Source organism: Oncorhynchus kisutch, linkage group LG1, assembly GCF_002021735.2.
Source record: "Oncorhynchus kisutch isolate 150728-3 linkage group LG1, Okis_V2, whole genome shotgun sequence".
Lineage (NCBI taxonomy): Eukaryota > Metazoa > Chordata > Actinopteri > Salmoniformes > Salmonidae > Oncorhynchus > Oncorhynchus kisutch.
The window spans coordinates 75,189,179-75,210,416 of record NC_034174.2 but is presented as its reverse complement, the minus strand read 5'-3'; the positions used below and the strand labels follow the sequence as shown (position 1 = coordinate 75,210,416).

At 44.8% G+C, this 21,238-nt stretch overlaps 1 protein-coding gene and 1 long non-coding RNA gene across 2 annotated transcripts; one reads left to right on the top strand and one right to left on the bottom strand.

Moving 5' to 3' along the window:
• The first annotated feature begins 11,303 nt into the window (after positions 1 to 11,303).
• On the top strand, positions 11,304 to 13,668 carry LOC116375803 (uncharacterized). The gene is made up of 2 exons (XR_004211174.1): positions 11,304 to 13,317; positions 13,468 to 13,668. It is a non-coding gene; the product is annotated as an uncharacterized LOC116375803 (long non-coding RNA).
• A 2,054-nt stretch (positions 13,669 to 15,722) lies between these two features.
• On the bottom strand, positions 15,723 to 19,392 carry LOC109883001 (beta-1,3-galactosyltransferase 2). The gene is made up of 5 exons (XM_031833318.1): positions 19,219 to 19,392; positions 17,651 to 18,000; positions 17,270 to 17,400; positions 16,776 to 17,165; positions 15,723 to 16,587 (listed from the first exon to the last, which is right to left on the bottom strand). Exons 1-5 carry the CDS (start codon positions 19,221 to 19,223, stop codon positions 16,375 to 16,377), a joined length of 1,089 nt encoding a protein of 362 aa, XP_031689178.1. The 5' UTR covers positions 19,224 to 19,392; the 3' UTR covers positions 15,723 to 16,374.
• Between the last annotated feature and the right edge of the window lie 1,846 nt (positions 19,393 to 21,238).

Here is a 21,238-nt window from a genome sequence, read left to right as displayed (position 1 = left end):
TGGCTGGTCTATAGCTGCCTCTACTGTGTCCAGAGTATTGACTGGTAGGTTGGCTAGTCTATAGCTGCCTCTACTGTGTCCAGAGTATTGACTGGTAGGTTGGCTAGTCTATAGCTGCCTCTACTGTGTCCAGAGTATTGACTCGCAGGTTGGCTGGTCTATAGCTGCCTCTACTGTGTCCAGAGTATTGACTCGCAGGTTGGCTGGTCTATAGCTGCCTCTACTGTGGCCAGAGTATTGACTCGCAGGTTGGCTGGTCTATAGCTGCCTCTACTGTGTCCAGAGTATTGACTGGTAGGTTGGCTAGTCTATAGCTGCCTCTACTGTGTCCAGAGTATTGACTGGTAGGTTGGCTAGTCTATAGCTGCCTCTACTGTGTCCAGAGTATTGACTGGTAGGTTGGCTAGTCTATAGCTGCCTCTACTGTGTCCAGAGTATTGACTCGCAGGTTGGCTGGTCTATAGCTGCCTCTACTGTGTCCAGAGTATTGACTCGCAGGTTGGCTGGTCTATAGCTGCCTCTACTGTGTCCAGAGTATTGACTGGTAGGTTGGCTAGTCTATAGCTGCCTCTACTGTGTCCAGAGTATTGACTCGCAGGTTGGCTGGTCTATAGCTGCCTCTACTGTGTCCAGAGTATTGACTCGCAGGTTGGCTGGTCTATAGTTGCCTCTACTGTGTCCAGAGTATTGACTCGCAGGTTGGCTGGTCTATAGCTGCCTCTACTGTGTCCAGAGTATTGACTCGCAGGTTGGCTGGTCTATAGCTGCCTCTACTGTGTCCAGAGTATTGACTGGTAGGTTGGCTAGTCTATAGCTGCCTCTACTGTGTCCAGAGTATTGACTGGTAGGTTGGCTAGTCTATAGCTGCCTCTACTGTGTCCAGAGTATTGACTCGCAGGTTGGCTGGTCTATAGCTGCCTCTACTGTGTCCAGAGTATTGACTCGCAGGTTGGCTGGTCTATAGCTGCCTCTACTGTGTCCAGAGTATTGACTCGCAGGTTGGCTGGTCTATAGCTGCCTCTACTGTGTCCAGAGTATTGACTCGCAGGTTGGCTGGTCTATAGCTGCCTCTACTGTGTCCAGAGTATTGACTCGCAGGTTGGCTGGTCTATAGCTGCCTCTACTGTGCCCAACTGAAAAGATGCCAAGCAGACCACACATTCTAATTATTTCTCTCTCTCCCCTTCCTTCCCTCCCTCCCCCTCCTCCCTCCCTCCCCCCGACCCACCCTCCCTTCCTCCCTCCCTCCCTCCCTCCACACCAGACAAGGGAAATTGTTCCTATTTTTTCCTCCTCTCTTTCTTCCCTTGATCCTCTCAGTTGTTTTCCAGAAGGGGATGAACAGAACAGGAAAACCTTTTTCCCCATTATTTATGTGTATTTTACAAAACGAGGACATGATTCTTTATTTGATGTGAGTGTATTATAGCTATCTGTGTATGTGTTGGGATGTGGGCCCAGGCTTGTTGTGATGTTATCTATTCCTGAATGGTGACAGAGTACATTTACGTCCAGATCAACAGACAGACGGCTGGCTCCACACACTCACACACAGCTGCCTCGAGACAACAGCTCTCCTGTCCCCTGTGCAGAACTGGTTTCAGACAATGAATAAAATGTCAGAAAAAAAACAAAACAAGGAAATTCTAAACGTTCTAGTACAATGAGATTTCATGAAGTGCTTTTTGGAGGGAGAAGTTTTAGTGAGGGCAGCCAGGGGCTGGGTGTTGATGGAACATGCACATCCACACAACACACACACACACACTCGCATACACACATGCCTCCTACCCTTCCAACCCCCATCTACCCATACAAACCAGGTGTGTCCTCCTCTTCCCCGGTTCTACCTCCACCATTCTCATAGCCCCCCTAACTCCCTCCCCCTTCAGACCAGACGTCCTCCCAGTCACCCCGAGAGCAGCGCCATAAACATAACCTGGGCCTGGCCAGAGGCACAGCCCCCTACTGTCCTGCTCCCACCTAACCCTTTACCTCTCTCCCTGCCTTCCCAAAAACCCAGACCCCCTACCCCCACTCCAAACCCACAGGCTACCCTCATCCTCCAGTAGGAGAGCAACAAAGTAGAAAATGTGGTAAAAGACAGAGAGAGAGAGAGGCAGAGAGAGAGGCAGAGAGAGAGAGAGAGAGAGAGAGAGAGAGAGAGAGAGAGAGAGAGAGAGAGAGAGAGAGAGGGGGGGGGCAGCGAGAGAGAGGCAGAGAGAGAGAGAGAGAGGGGGGCAGCGAGAGAGAGGCAGAGAGAGAGAGAGAGAGGGGGGCAGCGAGAGAGAGGCAGAGAGAGAGAGAGAGAGGGGGGCAGCGAGAGAGAGGCAGAGAGAGAGAGAGAGAGAGAGAGAGAGAGAGAGAGAGAGAGAGAGAGAGAGAGAGAGAGAGAGAGAGAGGGGGGCAGCGAGAGAGAGGCAGAGAGAGAGAGAGAGAGAGGGGGGGGGGGGGGGGGCAGCGAGAGAGAGGCAGAGAGAGAGAGAGGGGGGGGCAGCGAGAGAGAGGCAGAGAGAGAGAGAGAGAGAGAGAACACTGTTTGACATGAGCTGGTGGAAGGTGGGAGACAGATCAGAAGATAGGAGAACCACAGGGTCTGTGCATGTATAAAAAAGAGCACACACAAAACTGCCCCACCCCCTCATACACACACACACACACCGACCAAGCCCATACCATGAATACTGTCCAGGCTCAGTGGTGAGTAAGGGTTAGCAGCCAGACACACTGGGGAGGAGTGGGAATGGTAGAGTCTGGCAGACAGACACACTGGGGAGAAGTGGGAATGGTAGAGTCTGGCAGACAGACACACTGGGGAGAAGTGGGAATGGTAGAGGCTGGTAGACAGACACACTGGGAAGAAGTAGGAATGGTAGAGGTTAGCAGACAGACACACTGGGGAGAAGTGGGAATGGTAGAGGTTAGCAGACAGACACACTGGGGAGAGGTGGGAATGGTAGAGGTTAGCAGACAGACACACTGGGGAGAAGTGGTAATGGTAGAGGCTGGTAGACAGACACACTGGGGAGAAGTGGGAATGGTAGAGTCTGGCAGACAGACACACTGGGGAGAAGTGGGAATGGTAAAGGCTGGCAGACAGACACACTGGGGAGAAGTGGGAATGGTAGAGTCTGGCAGACAGACACACTGGGGAGAAGTGGGAATGGTAGAGTCTGGCAGACAGACACACTGGGGAGAAGTGGGAATGGTAGAGGCTGGCAGACAGACACACTGGGGAGAAGTGGGAATGGTAGAGGCTGGCAGACAGACACACTGGGGAGAAGTGGGAATGGTAGAGAGTGGCAGACAGACACACTGGGGAGAATTGGGAATGGTAGAGGCTGGCAGACAGACACACTGGGGAGAAGTGGGAATGGTAGAGGCTGGTAGACAGACACACTGGGGAGAAGTGGGAATGGTAGAGGCTGGCAGACAGACACACTGGGGAGAATTGGGAATGGTAGAGGCTGGCAGACAGACACTAGGGAGAAGTGGGAATGGTAGAGGCTGGCAGACAGACAGAAAGGCAGGCAGGTCCCAGCTACACATCACCAGGAGGGAGGAGATGACAGCGGCAGGGAGAGACAACAGTTTCTTTTTAAGAGGGAGGGAAGAAGAGAGTTGGAGAGATACACAGGGAGGGATACAATAAAAGGGAGAAAGAGAGATTCAGACCGATAGAAAGACAGAGGCGAACCAGGCCACTGATACAGTCAACTCTCCCTCAGAAACTACAATATCTTTACCGTACACAGTCAACTCTCCCTCAGAAACTACAATATCTTTACCATATACAGTCAACTCTCCCTCAGAAACTACAATATCTTTACCATATACAGTCAACTCTCCCTCAGAAACTACAATATCTTTACCGTATACAGTCAACTCTCCCTCAGAAACTACAATATCTTTACCATATACAGTCAACTCTCCCTCAGAAACTACAATATCTTTACCATATACAGTCAACTCTCCCTCAGAAACTACAATATCTTTACCGTATACAGTCAACTCTCCCTCAGAAACTACAATATCTTTACCATATATAGTCAACTCTCCCTCAGAAACTACAATATCTTTAACATATAGTACCTTGGTCTATCATGATAAATATCTTCACAGTATTCAGGCTCATATAGTACCGTGGTCTATCATGATCAATATCTTAACAGTATTCAGGTTCATATAGTACTATGGTCTATCATGATCAATATCTTAACAGTATTCAGGCTCATATAGTACCGTGGTCTATCATGATTAATATCTTTACAGTATTCAGGCTCAATTCGATAAATTCCCTGCCATAGTCTCGAAATGGCAGCAAGGTGATAGATAATGGGAGAGAAGAATGACATGGCGCCTGTTGCTAGAAGGCCCCATTAGGCACAGATCTACGATCAGCTTACCCTCCCTCAAATCCTAACCATCAGCAGGCAACTTTCAAAACTGACCATAGATCAGACTTTAGAGACATAGCATTGAAAAATGAGATGGATCTCTTTGGAGTGTTATTTGAACAACCTTTTAGGAACTGATCCAGGATCAGCTTTCCCGCCATCAAATAGCAACCTTACCATTGACAGAAAACCTTACAAAATGACCTTAGATCAGTGTGTGAAGATGTTGACAGACACATCTTGGCTTTACCACTTATTGGTCTGGCTTAGTCTTTATCTAAAGTTGATTGAGAATGTGTGTGTGTGATCGTAAACATTGCTGGTCCTTCGTGCCAGCGACACACACCAGTCTTACTATGGCGTGTAGGCTCTTTATCTTGTGGGAATTCCATGGAGAATCTGCTCTTAAAAGCAGTACATTGATTTATCTACAGCAAATTCCCTATACGCTCTTCTTCTCCCCAGTAAAACTCTCTCCTCTATGTGCCTCCTCTCCTCTCCGCACCTCCTCTCCTCTACGCGCCTCCTCTCCTCTACGCGCCTCCTCTCCTCTACGCGTCTCCTCTCATGCAGCAGGTACCCTAGAGTCCCTGAGCAGAAAAATCTGCCGTTCTGCCCTTAAGCAAGGCAGCTAACCCCCAACAACAACTGCTCCCCAGGTGCCGATGACGTTGATTAAGGCAGCCCTCCCCCACACCTCTCTGATTCAGAGGGTTAAATGCAAAAGACACAATTCAGTTGAATGTATTCAGTTGTACAGCTGACTAGGTCCTTTCTTCTCCCCCCCCCCCCCCCCGTCTCTCCCCTCTGTTCTACTCTAAAACTGTATGTCCCCCCCTCCCAAATATGCCAAACACAGACATGTACAGTGGGGGCAAAAAAGTATTTAGTCAGCCAAACAATTGTGCAAGTTCTCCAACTTAAAAAGATGAGAGAGGCATGTAATTTTCATCATAGGTACACTTCAACTATGACAGACAAAATGAGAAAAAAAAATTCCAGAAAATCACATTGTAGGATTTTTAATGAATTTATTTGCAAATTATGGTGGAAAATAAGTATTTGGTCACCTACAAACAAGCAAGATTTCTGGCTCTCACAGACCTGTAACTTCTTCTTTAAGAGGCTCCTCTGTCCTCCACTCGTTACCTGTATTAATGACACCTGTTTGAACTTTTTAACAGTATAAAAGACACCTGTCCACAACCTCAAACAGTCACACTCCAAACTCCACTATGGCCAAGACCAAAGAGCTGACAAAGGACACCAGAAACAAAATTGTAGACCTGCACCAGGCTGGGAAGACTGAATCTGCAATAGGTAAGCAGCTTGGTTTGAAGAAATCAACTGTGGGAGCAATTATTAGGAAATGGAAGACATACAAGACCACTGATAATCTCCCTCGATCTGGGGCTCCACGCAAGATCTCACCCCGTGGGGTCAAAATGATCACAAGAACGGTGAGCAAAAATCCCAGAACCACACGGGGGGACCTAGTGAATGACCTGCAGAGAGCTGGGACCAGAGTAACTAAGCCTACCATCAGTGACACACTACGCCGCCAGGGACTCAAATCCTGCAGTGCCAGATGTGTCTCCCTGCTTAAGCCAGTACATGTCCAGGCCCGTCTGAAGTTTGTTAGAGAGCATTTGGATGATCCAGAAGAAGATTGGGAGAATGGCATATGGTCAGATGAAACCAAAATATAACTTTTTGGTAAAAACTCAACTCGTCGTGTTTGGAGGACAAAGAATGCTGAGTTGCATCCAAAGAACACCATACCTACTGTGAAGCATGGGGGTGGAAACATCATGCTTTGGGGCTGTTTTTCTGCAAAGGGACCAGGACAGCTGATCCGTGTAAAGGAAAGAATGAATGGGGCCATGTATCGTGAGATTGAGTGAAAACCTCCTTCCATCAGCAAGGGCATTGAAGATGAAACGTGGCTGGGTCTTTCAGCATGACAATGATCCCAAACACACTGCCCGGGCAACGAAAGGAGTGGTTTCGTAAAAAGCATTTCAAGGTCCTGGAGTGGCCTAGCCAGTCTCCAGATCTCAACCCCATAGAAAATCTTTGGAGGGAGTTGAAAGTCCGTGTTGCCCAGCAACAGCCCCAAAACATCACTGCTCTAGAGGAGATCTGCATGGAGGAATGGGCCAAAATACCAGCAACAGTGTGTGAAAACCTTGTGAAGACTTACAGACAATGTATATAACAAAGTATAACAAAATAACAAAATACATATTTTCCACCATAATTTGCAAATAAATTCATAAAAAAATCCTACAATGTGATTTTCTGGATTTTTTCCCCTCATTTTGTCTGTCATGGTTGAAGTGTACCTATGATGAAAATGACAGGCCTCTCTCATCTTTTTAAGTGGGAGAACTTGCACAATTGGTGGCTGACTAAATACTTTTTTGCCCCACTGTATGTTAAATGTCTATGTCGTGGTCACACTGGTAAGATGATTAAAGCATACTCCTGCATGTCTTCTTTACTATACCTGATGTTTGGGCACCCCCTGGTGGTAGTACGATTAAATTACACAAGCCAATGAAGTTACTGTAACAACCATTCAAACTCAACACACATCCAATCAGTTGAGGCTGGTAGTGGAGAAATGGCGAGGAGAGGTTCAACACGTAATATTATTATAGAACAGGCTAATGATAATTTATTCACTTTAAATTGCAGGTGTTTGTATACCGTTCCATTCATTCCATCCCAGCCATTACAATGAGCATGCCCTCCTTATTTCTCCATCACCAGCCTCCACCACAGGATAATATGTCAACATTCCAGAATTTGTCAGTAGATGGATCATGTCTCAATAAAAGTTTCATTACGAAGAGTTTTGTTGCATTATTACTGTGTCAATAACCTAAGACGACATACCAGTCTGTCAGATGGAGAATGTTTCCTAGGTGAAGTTCATTTTACTGATGTTTGTTCCATGGATGAGGAGATTGGAGTGGACAGCACTATTTGAAACAGAAGAGGTCCAAACTACACTGGTACAAATGCTTAGTAAATGTGTTTACAATGAATCAAATAGCATAATGAAGACAGGCAGCTACCTTTAGGTGGTGCACTTTCACTACACAATAATGTGTCAGAATCCAGAGTATACTAGACTCTGGACCTCGAAGCCAGTTCCACTGCGTTTTTTTCATTCCTCCCCTCTGATCAGGGACCGATTTAGACCTGGGACACCAGGCGGGTGATTCCCCTCTGATCAGGGACCGATTTAGACCTGGGACACCAGGTGGGTGATTCCCCTCTGATCAGGGACTGATTTAGACCTGGGTTACCAGGCGGGTGATTCCCCTCTGATCAGGGACTGCTTTAGACCTGGGATACCAGGCGGGTGATTCCCCTCTGATCAGGGACTGCTTTAGACCTGGGATACCAGGCGGGTGATTCCCCTCTGATCAGGGACTGATTTAGACCTGGGACACCAGGTGGGTGCAGTTACTTATCAGGTAGAACAGAAAAACAGCAAGCTCCGGACCTCGTAGGGTCAGAGTTGAATACCTCTGGTATTCAGCACAAAACATGAAAACATTATATTCCTTTATTTTACTGTAAAAACTACACTCTTAGAAAAAAAAAGAGTCCCTGAAGGGTAATTCTCCATAGAAACATTTTGGTTTCAGGTAGAAGAACCCTGCAGGGTTCCATGTAGAACTCTGTGGAAAGGGTTTTATCTGGAACCAAAAAGGGTTCTTCAAGCTTTCTCCTATGTGGACAGCCTAAGAACCCTTTTTATCTGAGTGTAGCATACATAATACCCCACATTTGGTTCCTAAAAGATACACCTTATGTACAGTATCAGTCAAAGGTTTGGATACATCTAGTCATTCAAGGGTTTTTCTTTATTTTTACTATTTTCAATATTTTAGAATAATAGTGAAGACATCAAAACTATTAAATAACACATATGGAATCATGTAGTAACCAAAAATAAAGTGTTAAATATAAAATATATTTTGATGTTTGAGATTCTTCAAAGTAGCCCCCCTTTGCCTTGATGACAGCTTTGCACACTCTTGGCATTCTCTCAACCAGCTTCACCTGGAAAGCTTTTCCAATAGTTTTGAAGGAGTTCCCACATATGCTGAGCACTTGTTGACTGCTTTCCCTTCACTCTGTGGTCCAACTCATCCCAACCATCTCAATTGACTTGAGGTCGGGTGATTGTGGAGGCCAGGTCAACTGATGCAGCACTCCATCGCTCTCCTTCTTGGTCAAATAGCCCTTACACAGCCTGGAGGTGTGTTGGGTTATTGTCTTGATGAAAAACAAATGATGTCCCACTAAGCGCAAACCAGATGGGATGGCATATTGCTGCAGAATGCTGTGGTAGCCATGCTGGTTAAGTGTGTCTTGAATTTGAAATAAATAGTGTCACCACCCCCACTCCATCACACCTCCTCCATGCTTCACGGTGGGAACCACACAAACGGAGATCATCCGTTCACCTAGTCTGCGTCTCACAAAGACATGGCGGTTGGAACCAAAAATCTCAAATTTGGACTCGTCAGACCAAAGGACAGATTTCCACCGGTCTAATATCCATTGCTCGTGTTTCTTGGCCCAAACAAGTCTCTTCTTATTGGTGTCCTTTAGTAGTGGTTTCTTTGCAGGAATTCGACCATGAAGGCCTGATTCACACAGTCTCTGAACAGCTGATGTTGAGATGTGTCTGTTACTTGAACTTTGTGAAGCATTTATTTGGGCTGCAATCTGAGGCTGGTAACTCTAATGAACTTATCCTCTGCAGCAGAGGTAACTCTGGGTCTTCCATTCCTGTGGCGGTCCTCATGAGAGGCAGTTTAATCATAGCGCTTGATGGTTTTTGCAACTGCACTTGAAGAAACTTTCAAAGTTCTTGAAATGTTCCAGATTGACTGACCTTTATGGCTTAAAGTAATGATGGACTGTTGTTTCTCTGCTTATTTGACCTGTTCTTGCCAAAATCTGCACTGAAGTCTAACAAGACAGTACCCACAATCATTTTATCAATTTCTCCCAGCCAATCATCAGTCATTTGTAAGTGCTGTGCTTGATCAGAGTCCTTCCCTATAAGTGTGCTGAAAGTCTGTTTTCAAATTCTTTACTGTGAAATAGCAATGTATCTGGTCAAAAAAAAAATCCAGAAGTTTACTAAGGGTTGGAAACAGACTAGCTTCCCTCCGGGCCTGAGGGCACACACTTTCTAGTAGGTTTAAATTGAAGATGTGGCAAAGAGGAGTGGCAATATCGTCAGATCCTGGTGGCTTATCTAGAAGGCCAGCATCCCGGAGACGCCTCTTCACTTTTGACATTGAGACTGGTGTTTTGTGGGTACTATTTAATGAAACTGCCAGTTGAGGACTTGAGACATCTGTTTTTCAAACTAGACACAAATCCTGTCCTCTTGCTCAGTGGTGCACCCAGGCCTCCCACTCCTCTTTCTATTCTGGTTAGAGACAGTTTGCGCTGTTCTGTGAAGGGAGTTGTACACAGCGTTGTATGAGATCTAGAGGTCGACCAATTAAATCGGAATGGCAGATTAATTAGGGCCGATTTCAAGTTTTCAAAACAATCGGTAATCAGCATTTCTGGGCAACGATCATGGCCAATTACATTGCACTCCACGAGGAGACTGAGTGGCAGGCTGACTACCTGTTATGCGAGTGCAGCAAGGAGGCAAGGTAAGGTGCTAGCTACCATTAAACTGATCTTATATTTTTTTATTGTTTAACAATCACTAGTTAACTACACATGGTTGATGATATTACTAGTTTATTTAGCTTGTCCTGCGTTGCATATAATCGATTCGGTGCCTGTTAATTTATCATTGAATCACAGCCTACTTCGCCAAACGGGTGATTTAACAAGCTCATTCACAAAAAAAGCACTGTCGATGCACCAATGTGTACCTAACCATTAACATCAATGCCTTTCTTAAAATCAATACACAAGTATATATTTTCAAACCTGCATATTTAGTTAATATTGCCTGCTAACATGAATTTATTTTAACTAGGGAAATTGTGTCACTTCTCTTGCATTCTGTGCAAGCAGAGTCAGGGTATTGTCATGTTCGTCGTCATGAGACCAGGGCGCAGCGTGATAAGCATACATTCTTCTTTTAATAAACAAAGAACACTTAAACTATACAAAACAACAAAACAAACGTGAAGCTATAAACACGAGTGCTGAAATGCAACTATACATAGATAATAACCCACGAAACACCCAAGGAATATGGCTACCTAGATATGGTCCCCAATCAGAGACAACTGTTAAGTTCCCAAGTTTCTGTGTTGTGGTTTGTTAGGTGTGTGTTTCAGGATGGCTTCCTGAAATCCCCTCAAGCAGCTGATTGGTTGACACCATGGCTAATTGGAGAGCTGACCCCGCCCTCTCGTCAGAACGCAGCTGCTGTCAATTACCAACACTTTTTACAGCTGTATACAAACCAGTGTTCTGTTGCTCAGGGGAGATTGATTTTGATATAGAGAATTCAATTGCTGAGAGGGTTGTTTTTCAGGGAGCTGAGGGTTATATAGTGTTGGTTGTTTCTCAAAAAGTGATTTGGTATGTACTATGTTGTTGCTGAGGGAGCTGGTTGGGTATGTCTTGTGTCAATAGGATGCACTGTTTTGATTGTTGAAATGGTTGGTTATCCTGTTTCATTTGTTCCCAGGGGGAAGGGGAAGGCACCTAGGGAGTGCTTAGGCAAGAGGCCCGCGGGCCTACATATACCCATAGTATATTCACTGTCTAGGCACACTAGGTAAGACCTGGGCGGAACACACCCTGTATTTTGGTTAGGGGCACCAGGTGGTACTAAATTAGGTAAGTAGTGGTTAGGGGCACCAGGTGGTACTAAATTAGGTAAGTAGTGGTTAGGCAGGTAAGATAGAGGGGGCTTTGAGATTTGCTTTGGTTCCGTCCAGCACCTTTTCCCCATATTACCGTGTGAAGGAATCAATTCCTGGTAAATCCTTACTCGCACCTACAGTCCATACCTCTTTCACTTCACTGAGAGTTCAGTTGTAGGAGGGTGTTGTGTTCCCTCTTCATAGAGGTGTGTGTAACAACGATAAACAGCTGCCTCTGAGAACCAATCTAGGCAACCATAGACATAAACCCCCTAGACAATACAAAAACGAAACAAACCACCCTTGTCACACCCTGACCTAATCAAAATGATAAAGAAAGCAAAGAGAACTAAGGTCAGGGCGTGACAGTGACATTAGCTGTCTGACTTCATTAGCAAGCCAATTTTCACACCATAAACTCAATTATTTGATCAGATGAGTTGGCTAATGTTGCTCAACATTACTTGTTCTGCCACACTTTCTCCCTCACCTCAAACTTTCCAAATGCCTGTTTTTCAGTTACAGCTCATGAAGTACACTTCATCCCCGTGGTCATCAGGCTTCTCACCTAACATTACCTCTGTTTTCGTTCAGGGGATGTGTTGCTGTAACTGCGGTCTTTCCAGAGCACGTGCGGATGCTGTAACCAGAGTTGCCAGCGCCTCAGTAAGGAAAGTAGCTATTGGCTGTCCTAAAAGTCGCAAAATGATGTCATCACCGAAATTCCATGTGCATGTAATTGTGATGGACGCTGTAGGAGAGGAATAACGTTGTGGGAAAGACAGTGAAAAAACCACCTAAATATGTTTAGAACTACAAATGAACTCTTCTGTCGATTCTCTTTTTTTATGTCACAATTCTAACCCTCCTTTATCCGGACTTGGGACTGGCAAAAGTGACCCAAAAGAGACACTCTGGCGGAGGTATTTAGTTAATTATTTATTTTAGTTTGGTTTTTAACCTTATGCTCCACTTTGGAGCCTACAACAAGTTACAGTAAAACATGAACATTTATAACCATACAATTATTGTTATTTTTATACATACAATCTACATTGCCATTGCTGGTCCATTTAGATTGTTCATGTGAGAATTATGGTAACTAGTCTGGCCCTAATTCAGGTGAAGTAGTTTTTTTCCAGACCCCCCCCTCCACACACACAGGCTGTACTGGCTCACAGAAAGAGTGGGTCATCGTCTTTTTGGACAAGGCTCTCTATGGAAGGTTCAGCAACTGAGGGAGCTGACGTAAATGAGTAAGCAGCTGATGAGCCAAAAAGATGCAAAACATTATCAGGCAGCGGGTGCTCATAGCCTCACCAGACAGCTTCAGTCCATATCGAATGTACAGGATGGAGTTAAGGGTCTGCAAGGACATCCGATTTCTAAGTTTGCTTTTTTTACCACACTAATCTGGCTGAATACTCTCTGGACTTCAGCATTCGAGTGTGGCAAGGACATCAGACACAGCAGCCATGGCAAGTCCTTGAAACGGGTTGATATCAGCTGCATCCCTGAACGTCCAAATCTCACTCCAGAAGCTCTGTTTTGTTTTTTGTCTCATTCCATTTACTAAGATGGATGGCACGCTATTGCTGGGGATTCTTGTCTATCTCTGCAGGGGAGTAGCAAAGGAGCTTGGCTATGTTTTCTATTTCTCCAGGGCTCTTATTGTGCTTTAGAGTTTCCTCCACATTGAAAACTGACATGTACTCTTCGATGTTGTGTGGCAGTCTCACCCTCAACTCATTAGTGAGGGAGATGGTGAAGGCTACATACCACTTTCTGACATTGTTTTCATCCTCAGGCACAAGGTGGAGCTCAGCTGCCTTTGAACTCATAAAGGTAACCAAGGTACGGTTTGGGACTGATGTGTCCATCTATTGGCTCTTTGAGTACATCAACATTTGCCAGTGGATTCAGCACCCTGCTGGTCACAGACTTGATCAGGCTGACCAAGCTGTCAAGAAGCTTAAGAGGATCTACTTGCTCTCACCCAGCACTACTGTACCTCACCCAGCACTACTGTACCTCACTGATAGGTGAGAATTGTCTGTTAATTGAATGATTAGAATATTCTGCCCTGAAACATAATTGTATGGAATTGATTAGAATGTATAAAAATCAATAAATGTGTAGTCCTAGTCAGAATTAAGGGAAAACAATATGTCTTTATGGTATTTTAAACACAGACTGTCTGAGCTTGGTGCCGACCTGACTAGAGATTTGGGAGAGAACTGGGAGTACATCTCAAGGACAAGGTCACCATCTCTGTCGGCTGGGTAGTGAGACAGACCGTGTGTGCGCAGCAGGACGTTTGTGTGTGAAGTCAGTATAAAATGAATTGTATTCTTTACTTTGAACATTCCGTAAATAAACATTTAACTACTTTAGCTGGGCCTCCTCTGTTTCATTCCACCAGGATCTTACAAATTCTGGTTTGCAGCCTGAGTAATATAATTAAATTGGGTTATGTACCTGGAGAACATAATTCTCTTATCACTCACCCAGCACTGACTTCAAAAAAAGTCAGATATAATATGTTGAGGATCACTGTACATGGAGTATAAACCCTCAGCCATGTAGCAGTGTTCACTGGACTTGGTGACTGCGAAATACAGTCTAATCTCCTCCCACTGGTCCAAAATGCGTGAAACCGCAGGTTCAATGGAGAGCCAACGTGTGGCACACACCTTGGTTATCTGTAAAGGTTTCTCCCCGCAGTGGGTCTCATATGGCCTTGTAGGCCTCCCTGCGCTTTGGAGACACTGGACCAGTTAAGTCTCTCGTACCAAGTACTCCACACTACGGGGGATGGTGTCATTGGAAGCATGACTTACAGCAAGCTGCAGAGAGTGGCACACACAGCGAATAAGAACCAGATATTTGATGCCATACTCCCCTTCAGCACTTTATGGACCCCATTGTTAATCCCCGTCATAAGAGGCATTGTCAGTCCCTATCCCCAGGAGTTTCTCTTTAAGATAACTGAGGAAAGCCACAACAGCACGGGAAATAGATTTGGCATCTCCTCCCTCCAACTCAACAAGCCCCAGAAATGTTGATACAATTGTCTGCCTAAACTACCTTATCACAACCCCCAGGTACTTAGACACGTACATCCGTGGACTCAGGAGGCTGAAACGATGGTCACCTACATCTGGTCACCCACATCTGCAACCAAGAAAGTATGGTGCTAGAACACCATTAATCATTTGAGCATTTTGAAGTGGGTAACAGTGGAGTCTGAGAAAGCAGCTCTACATGCTTCTCCAATGTGATCACATGCCAGCATGGAACAGTGTTCAGCGACAGCTGATGCCATGGTTGCCGGAGTCCATTTATTTTAACCATTAATGTCAGCTTGTTTTGGATGGAACTTAAGCTTTGCCTTTTGAGTTGTCATGTTCTTTTACATCACGAAGTTTGGCGTAGAAGTCAGCCTGACAATACAGGCAGGATGTCCGCGTATCATCTCCAATAAACGGCTTCAACCAGCCTTTGAATTCAGGGTTTAATTCCCACTCCTTTCTGTATTTTTGAGTGTACAGTTTAGACAGACATTATGAGCTAGCCAGCTAGATGTTTAGCTTATGTCACAGAGAGGCACACACACAGTAGACAAGGTGAATAAGTGACTGAGGCTGTATGAGTCAAATGCAATGATTTCTTTTTGACATAGAACATTTTACATACAGCTGTGCAAATGAACAGCGCATGTGGGAAGCTGCCGCTGGCTGATCCCGCCCTGGCTTACATTCAGGGCGGGATCAGCCAGCGGCAGCTTCCCACATGCGCTGTTCATTTGCAGTCTGGACGCGGAGGGGTGAACATCTCCTGCTCTGACTGCAGCTGGGAGCGAGGACTGGGCCGCCAGTGAGTGCTTTGGAACTGGGGTGGGGCCCACAGCAGCACCCGCTGCTCGTTGAGAAGAGTAAGAATGATATGTTCTTTCACGTCAGAGTCTCCAATAACACCAGAAAAAGTAGCTAGTTTTGTCGCTAGTCAATATTTTAAAATCGTGTTGCTAGAGGGGTCTGAATACTCGCTAAATATAGCGACGAAGTCGCTAAGTTGGCAACACTGGCTGTAACTAGCAAATTGGTTCTCTCTTCAGTCGCTTGCTGTGCTGCATTCTGTTACGTAAACGATTGGCTGAGCCTTGGATACAGCCAGTATTTCGCCAAACGCGCGTCACTCGTTCGCTTACAGCCAGTAGTGATCCAACCCCAACCACACACACACACACACACCACACACACACACACCTTCTCTCATCGGATCTACACAAATCACGTAGGTCACCTATTTTGGATTCAAAACAGCAAATTTTGCCAGAAGGCGACTAGTTTGCATCCCTGTGATAATGGGCCTCTGTACACCTATGTAGATATTCCATTACAAATCAGCCGTTTCCAGCTACATGAGTCATTTACAACAATGTCTACACTGTATTTCTGATCAATTTGATGTTATTTTAATGGACAAGTGTTTTTTACCCAAAACAAGTAACTACAAATTTCTCAACGGGACTATATGACATAAACATACTGTTGACACGTAGGCTATTGCCTTGTGTGGTAGGTTGATCATAACCAACCATAAAATAACACAATATATGTCAGCCAATGGCAATGTCCACTTTAGGTATAATGCCTGGAGCCGCTTGTGGATTTGACAGTGCCACCTCCGACACCACCAATACAACCACTATGCGGGTGTCGGCTAGCGCAGATCTGATAGGATCCAGTCTTAAGGCTCTCAGGTATTATACAAATATGCAGCTTGGGCTGTTTTTGTTGCAGCATGTGACAGTTGAAAGGTATTGAGACAGGCCCAATAAGCTGTCTCCAAAACCTATCCACCTTCACTGCACCACAGTCAATGTAAAGGGAGGGGTTGAGGTATACATTAGCAAAATACCAAACAACCTATGGATCTCCCAACAAGAGTGAACAGATGTCTCTTATGCAAGAGCCAATGTCTCTTACCCAAAGTTCCAATTCAACATCTCCAGGAAGGGAAACATACAGGAAGTGTCTTCATGAATTCCGTTTTCCAAACAGGAAGAAGCAATGGTTGCTGTGGCGATTACCCTCTCAGCACGGCGGGCCGGGCCTTGTGTAGTCCTGCCAGTACCTCAGCAGCTGGCTCACGTTGGTCGTCGTCACAGCAACCACGGTGGACAGTTTGCAGCGTCCGTAGCTGTAGATGGGGTTGACGTCAAAGAGCGACTTGCTGGGAGGATTGGTGGGGGAGATGCCCAGTCGCTTCAGACACATCCCCAGGTAGGCATCCTCGATGTAGATGGGCTTGAATGAAATTAATTAATTAAATGGATGGATGAATGAATTGCAGGATTAATTAAATAATGACATGCTTTGTGAATGCTACATAATAAAGTGTTACCAATGAATGAGAGAAATAAAGAAGAAATAAGAATGATTTAAGTCCCATACATAGAAACATTTGCTTAGCAAAATATAGAAGATCAACATACCTTGATCTGTGGAGTTACCCCCATGATCTTCTTGGGGAGGTCCATGGACATGATGTAGCCAAACCCCAGAGGGTACGGAGGATACTCCGACTCAGCCATCACCTCATAAGGCAGGAAGAACTTATTGTTGGGGTTTCTCAGCACCGGGCTGTGCCACCAGACTAGACCGGTCATGTAGTTCTGTTTGGGAGTGTCAGGGCTGACCAGCATGGAGACAAGGTTCTGGACGTTGAGGAACACGTCTGAGTCAATCTTCATGGCGTAGGAGGCCTCAGGGCACTGCGAGACGAGCCACTCGAGGATCACCATGGTCTTGATGGTCAGGTTATGGTAGGTGTCCTTGAAGTCGCTCTGGAGAAGGTCGTGGTGCGTCCGGCTCTCCTGGTTCACCTTCGAATCAGATCAGAATCAACTCAAATCAAACTATTTCAATATTAACAAGCCCAACGCACTTTAAAAAAATACTAAAAAAAGCTAAAACATTCAAGACCAACCTTCTCCTGCAGCTCCTGGGCACCTGGTCCTCCAGGAAGTCCTAGCATGAATAGCGTCTGTACCTTCTTCCCCTGCACCAGGGTCTCATTACCCCACGTCCTGCGGATGGCGTCCCGGGAGGCCAGGTTACCTACCGGAAATGTACATGTTAAAAACGTGTTGGAAATACAATAATTACACAATAACACATTTTACTGTAACAATTTCTTCCAGTCGGCTTTCACAAACACCTGAAAATTAAAGCAGGTTTGAATTGCATTTTTAGTTCCTACATACATTTAAAATGTATTGGAATCAAGTTATCACTTCACATGCAATGGATCATGTTAGAATTGCAAACAGAATGTGTTAATCTTCTGTGAAATTTCCAGTAGGGTTACCAGGCGCCACGGGGGCCATCAGCACCAGGAACGGGGCCTGATTCCCGGTCCGACACTTCTCCGGCTCATCCATTATGAATTTGTACCCCCGCGGGTATGCCACGTGGTACCGCCCAGGATCCTCCCATTGGACACCATTCCGATTGGTCAAGACACGCGGGTTGACCTGATCTTCATCAGGAGTCTTTCCAGTGTGACTGATTACCGAGGGTCGCTGTGGGTCGTTCCACCAATTCAAGGTGAAGGTGGTGTAGGTCACGGAGACAGCCACTGCCACCAGGATGAATAGAAAACAGGGTCTTCTATACAGCCTTCCAGAAAGGGCTGTACAGGATTGCATCAGAGCTGGGCTGATGAAGAGAGAAAGGATAGAAAGAGTGAGAGGGGCAATGGTTCTTGCCACACTGTTGTACAGAAGTACCATTTGAATGTATAAACATTTCTTGAAATCACCCCTTACACAGCAAACATGAATATATCATTAAGATGAATATTCATATTTTTTATTATTCTCTCATATACTATACCTCTATAAGACCAAGTGACATGTGCATGTCTGCAGTTATTATCAATGAAAATATATAGCCTGCTTAAAAGAGAAGTGGCATTGTGTTATGTGCAGTTGAACAGCATGAAATCAAAGGTGAGGTTTTCACAGTAGCTCTCTCTGGTGCAACATACAGTAGTTATAGATGGTCACTGGTCATTGGTGCATGATCAGACACATTGATAAGCTATATAAGGAAAGAAATTAGAGATAACATGACACTGCTGCAACAGATGCCATGTTCAGAACTGGGAACTATTTTTCTTCGAGTTACCAGTTTTGAACGCGGCATCTGTTGCAGCAGGGTCATGTTATCAGGTGTCTTGAAAGCACCAAGAGTAGGCTATATTACATGACCACGGTTTGCTTTGCCCTTTGTGTAAGAGTTTGTTACGAAGACAATTGCGTCTGGTGTACTGGTGGTGTGGTTAGACTACAATAACTATTCCTTTGCTGTCTGACAATCACATAATTAAATCGTATAAAGACAGACAAGTGTTAGAAGTCCAGGGGTGGGCAATTCCAGTCCTGGGAGGCCTGATTGGTGTCACACTTTCTCCATCTCTAGAAAGCACACCTGATTCATCACATTGCATTCTAAACTGAGGATCATGATTAGGTGATTATTGGAGTCAGTTGTGTTAGCTGGGGTTGGGGCAAAACTGTGACACCAATCAGGCCCTCGAGGACGGGAATTGCCCACCCCTAGACCATGGATATCCAGCACCGCTCTAGTTACTAGGTGTGCTGGCTGTTGTTACACCCCAGCACTAAAACACCGGTCATCATTGTGGCTTCAGTCGGTTTATTTGAATAAGGCGTGTTAGCACTGGGCTGGCATATGCTGGAACTAAAGTTTGCCCACATCCAGTAACATAATCTACAACCGGGAAATATATTTGATGACGTTCAGTGTTATCCCATATGACTGGATCATAATAGCGTGAAATATAACTAATACACACCCTCAAAATAATGTCGCAATGTCTACAAACAAACTCCAGCTTTAATTGACACATACCTCATGTTTCTTTGTATCAAGTCCGGCTCATGACGCTCAACGAGATTTGCCCATGGTTGACGTCTTCTTTCTTCTTCCTCAATGCATGTTGACGACGGTGATATGAGCAAAGAATTGGCCGCCCACAGGTAGAGAAGGAGCCACTGTAGGTTGGGTGGCTTTTGTTTTTTATTCTCCACAGCCCCTCCCACACACCGCACACTCAGCTAGCTGCGTACCTGGCTCCAGGAAAGGAGAGGCCACAACTGACAGATAGAAATGTATTGTATAGACCTGAAAAGATTGCACTGAATGAAAAGTATATCTGTTCTAAATTGAGCATTCTATAAAGTTCGAGATAGAAATGTATTGTACAGTTGAAGTCAGAAGTTTACATACACCTTAGGCAAATACATTTAAACTCCGTTTTTCACAATTCCTGACATTTAATCTGAGTAAAAATTCCCTGCCTTAGGTCAATTAGGATCTCCACTTTATTTTAAGAATGTGAAATGTCAGAATAATAGTAGAGAGAATTATTTATTTCAGCTTTTAATTCTTTCATCACATTCCCAGTGGGTCAGAAGTTTACATACACTCAATTAGTATTTGGTAGCATTGCCTTTAAATTGTTAAACTTGGGTCAAACATTTCAGGTAGCCTTCCACAAGCTTCCCACAATAAGTTGGGTGAATTTTGGCCCATTCCTCCTGAAAGAGCTGGTGTAACTGAGTCAGGTTTGTAGGCCTTCTTGCTCACACACACTTTTTCAGTTCTGCCCAAAACTTTTCTATAGGATTGAGGTCAGGGCTTTGTGATGGCCACTCCAATACTGTGTTTTTGTTGTCCTTAAGCCATTTTGCCACAACTTTGGAAGTATGCTTGGGGTCATTGTCCATTTGGAAGACCCATTTGCGACCAAGCTTTAACTTCCTGACTGATGTCTTGAGATGTTGCTTCAATATATCCACGTAATTTTCCTTCCCCATTATGCCATATAATTTGTGAAGTGCACCAGTCCCTCCTGCAGCAAAGCACCAGCACAACATGATGCTGCCACCCCCGTGCTTCACGGTAGGGATGGTTCTTCGGCTTGCAAACCTCCCCCCTTTTCCTCCAAACATAACGATGGTCATCATGGCCAAACAGTTCTATTTTTGTTTTATCAGACCAAAGGACATTTCTCCAAAAAGTACAATCTTTGTCCCCATGTGCAGTTGCAAACTGTAGTCGTTTTTTTATGGCGGTTTTGGAGCAGTGGCTTCTTCCTTGCTGAGTGGCATTTCAGGTTATGTCGATATAGGACTAGTTTTACTGTGGATATAGATACTTTTGTACCCGTTTCCTCCAGCATCTTCATAAGGTCCTTTGCTGTTGTTCTGGGATTGATTTGCACTTTTCGCACCAAAGTACGTTTATCTCTAGGAGACAGAACACTTCTCCATCCTGAGCGGTATCACAGCTGTGTGGTCCAATGGTGTTTATACTTGTGTACTATTGTTTGTACAGATGAACATGGTATCTTCAGGTGTTTGGAAATTGCTCCCAAGGATGAAGCAGACTTGTGGAGGCTTACAATTGTTTTTGGCTGAGGTCTTGGCTGATTTCTTTAGATTTTCCCATGATATCAAGCAAAGCGGCACTGCGTTTGAAGGTAGGACTTGAAATACATCCACAGATACACCTCCAATTGACTCAAATTATGTCAATTAGCCTATCAGAAGCTTCTAAAGCCATGACATAATTTTCTGGAATATTCCAAGCTGTTTAAAGGCACAGTCAACTTCGTGTATGTAAACTTCTGACCCACTGGAATTGTGATACAGTGATTTATAAGTGAAATAATCTGTCTGTAAACAATTGTTGGAAAAATTACTTGTGTCATGCACAAAGTAGATGTCCTAACCGACTTGCCAAAACTATAGTTTGTTAATAACAAGAAATTTGTTTTAATGACTCCAACCTAAGTGCATATAAACTTCAACTGTATATAGCTGACACTTTGCATCACAGAAAAACATGTATGTTCTATAGATGTGGC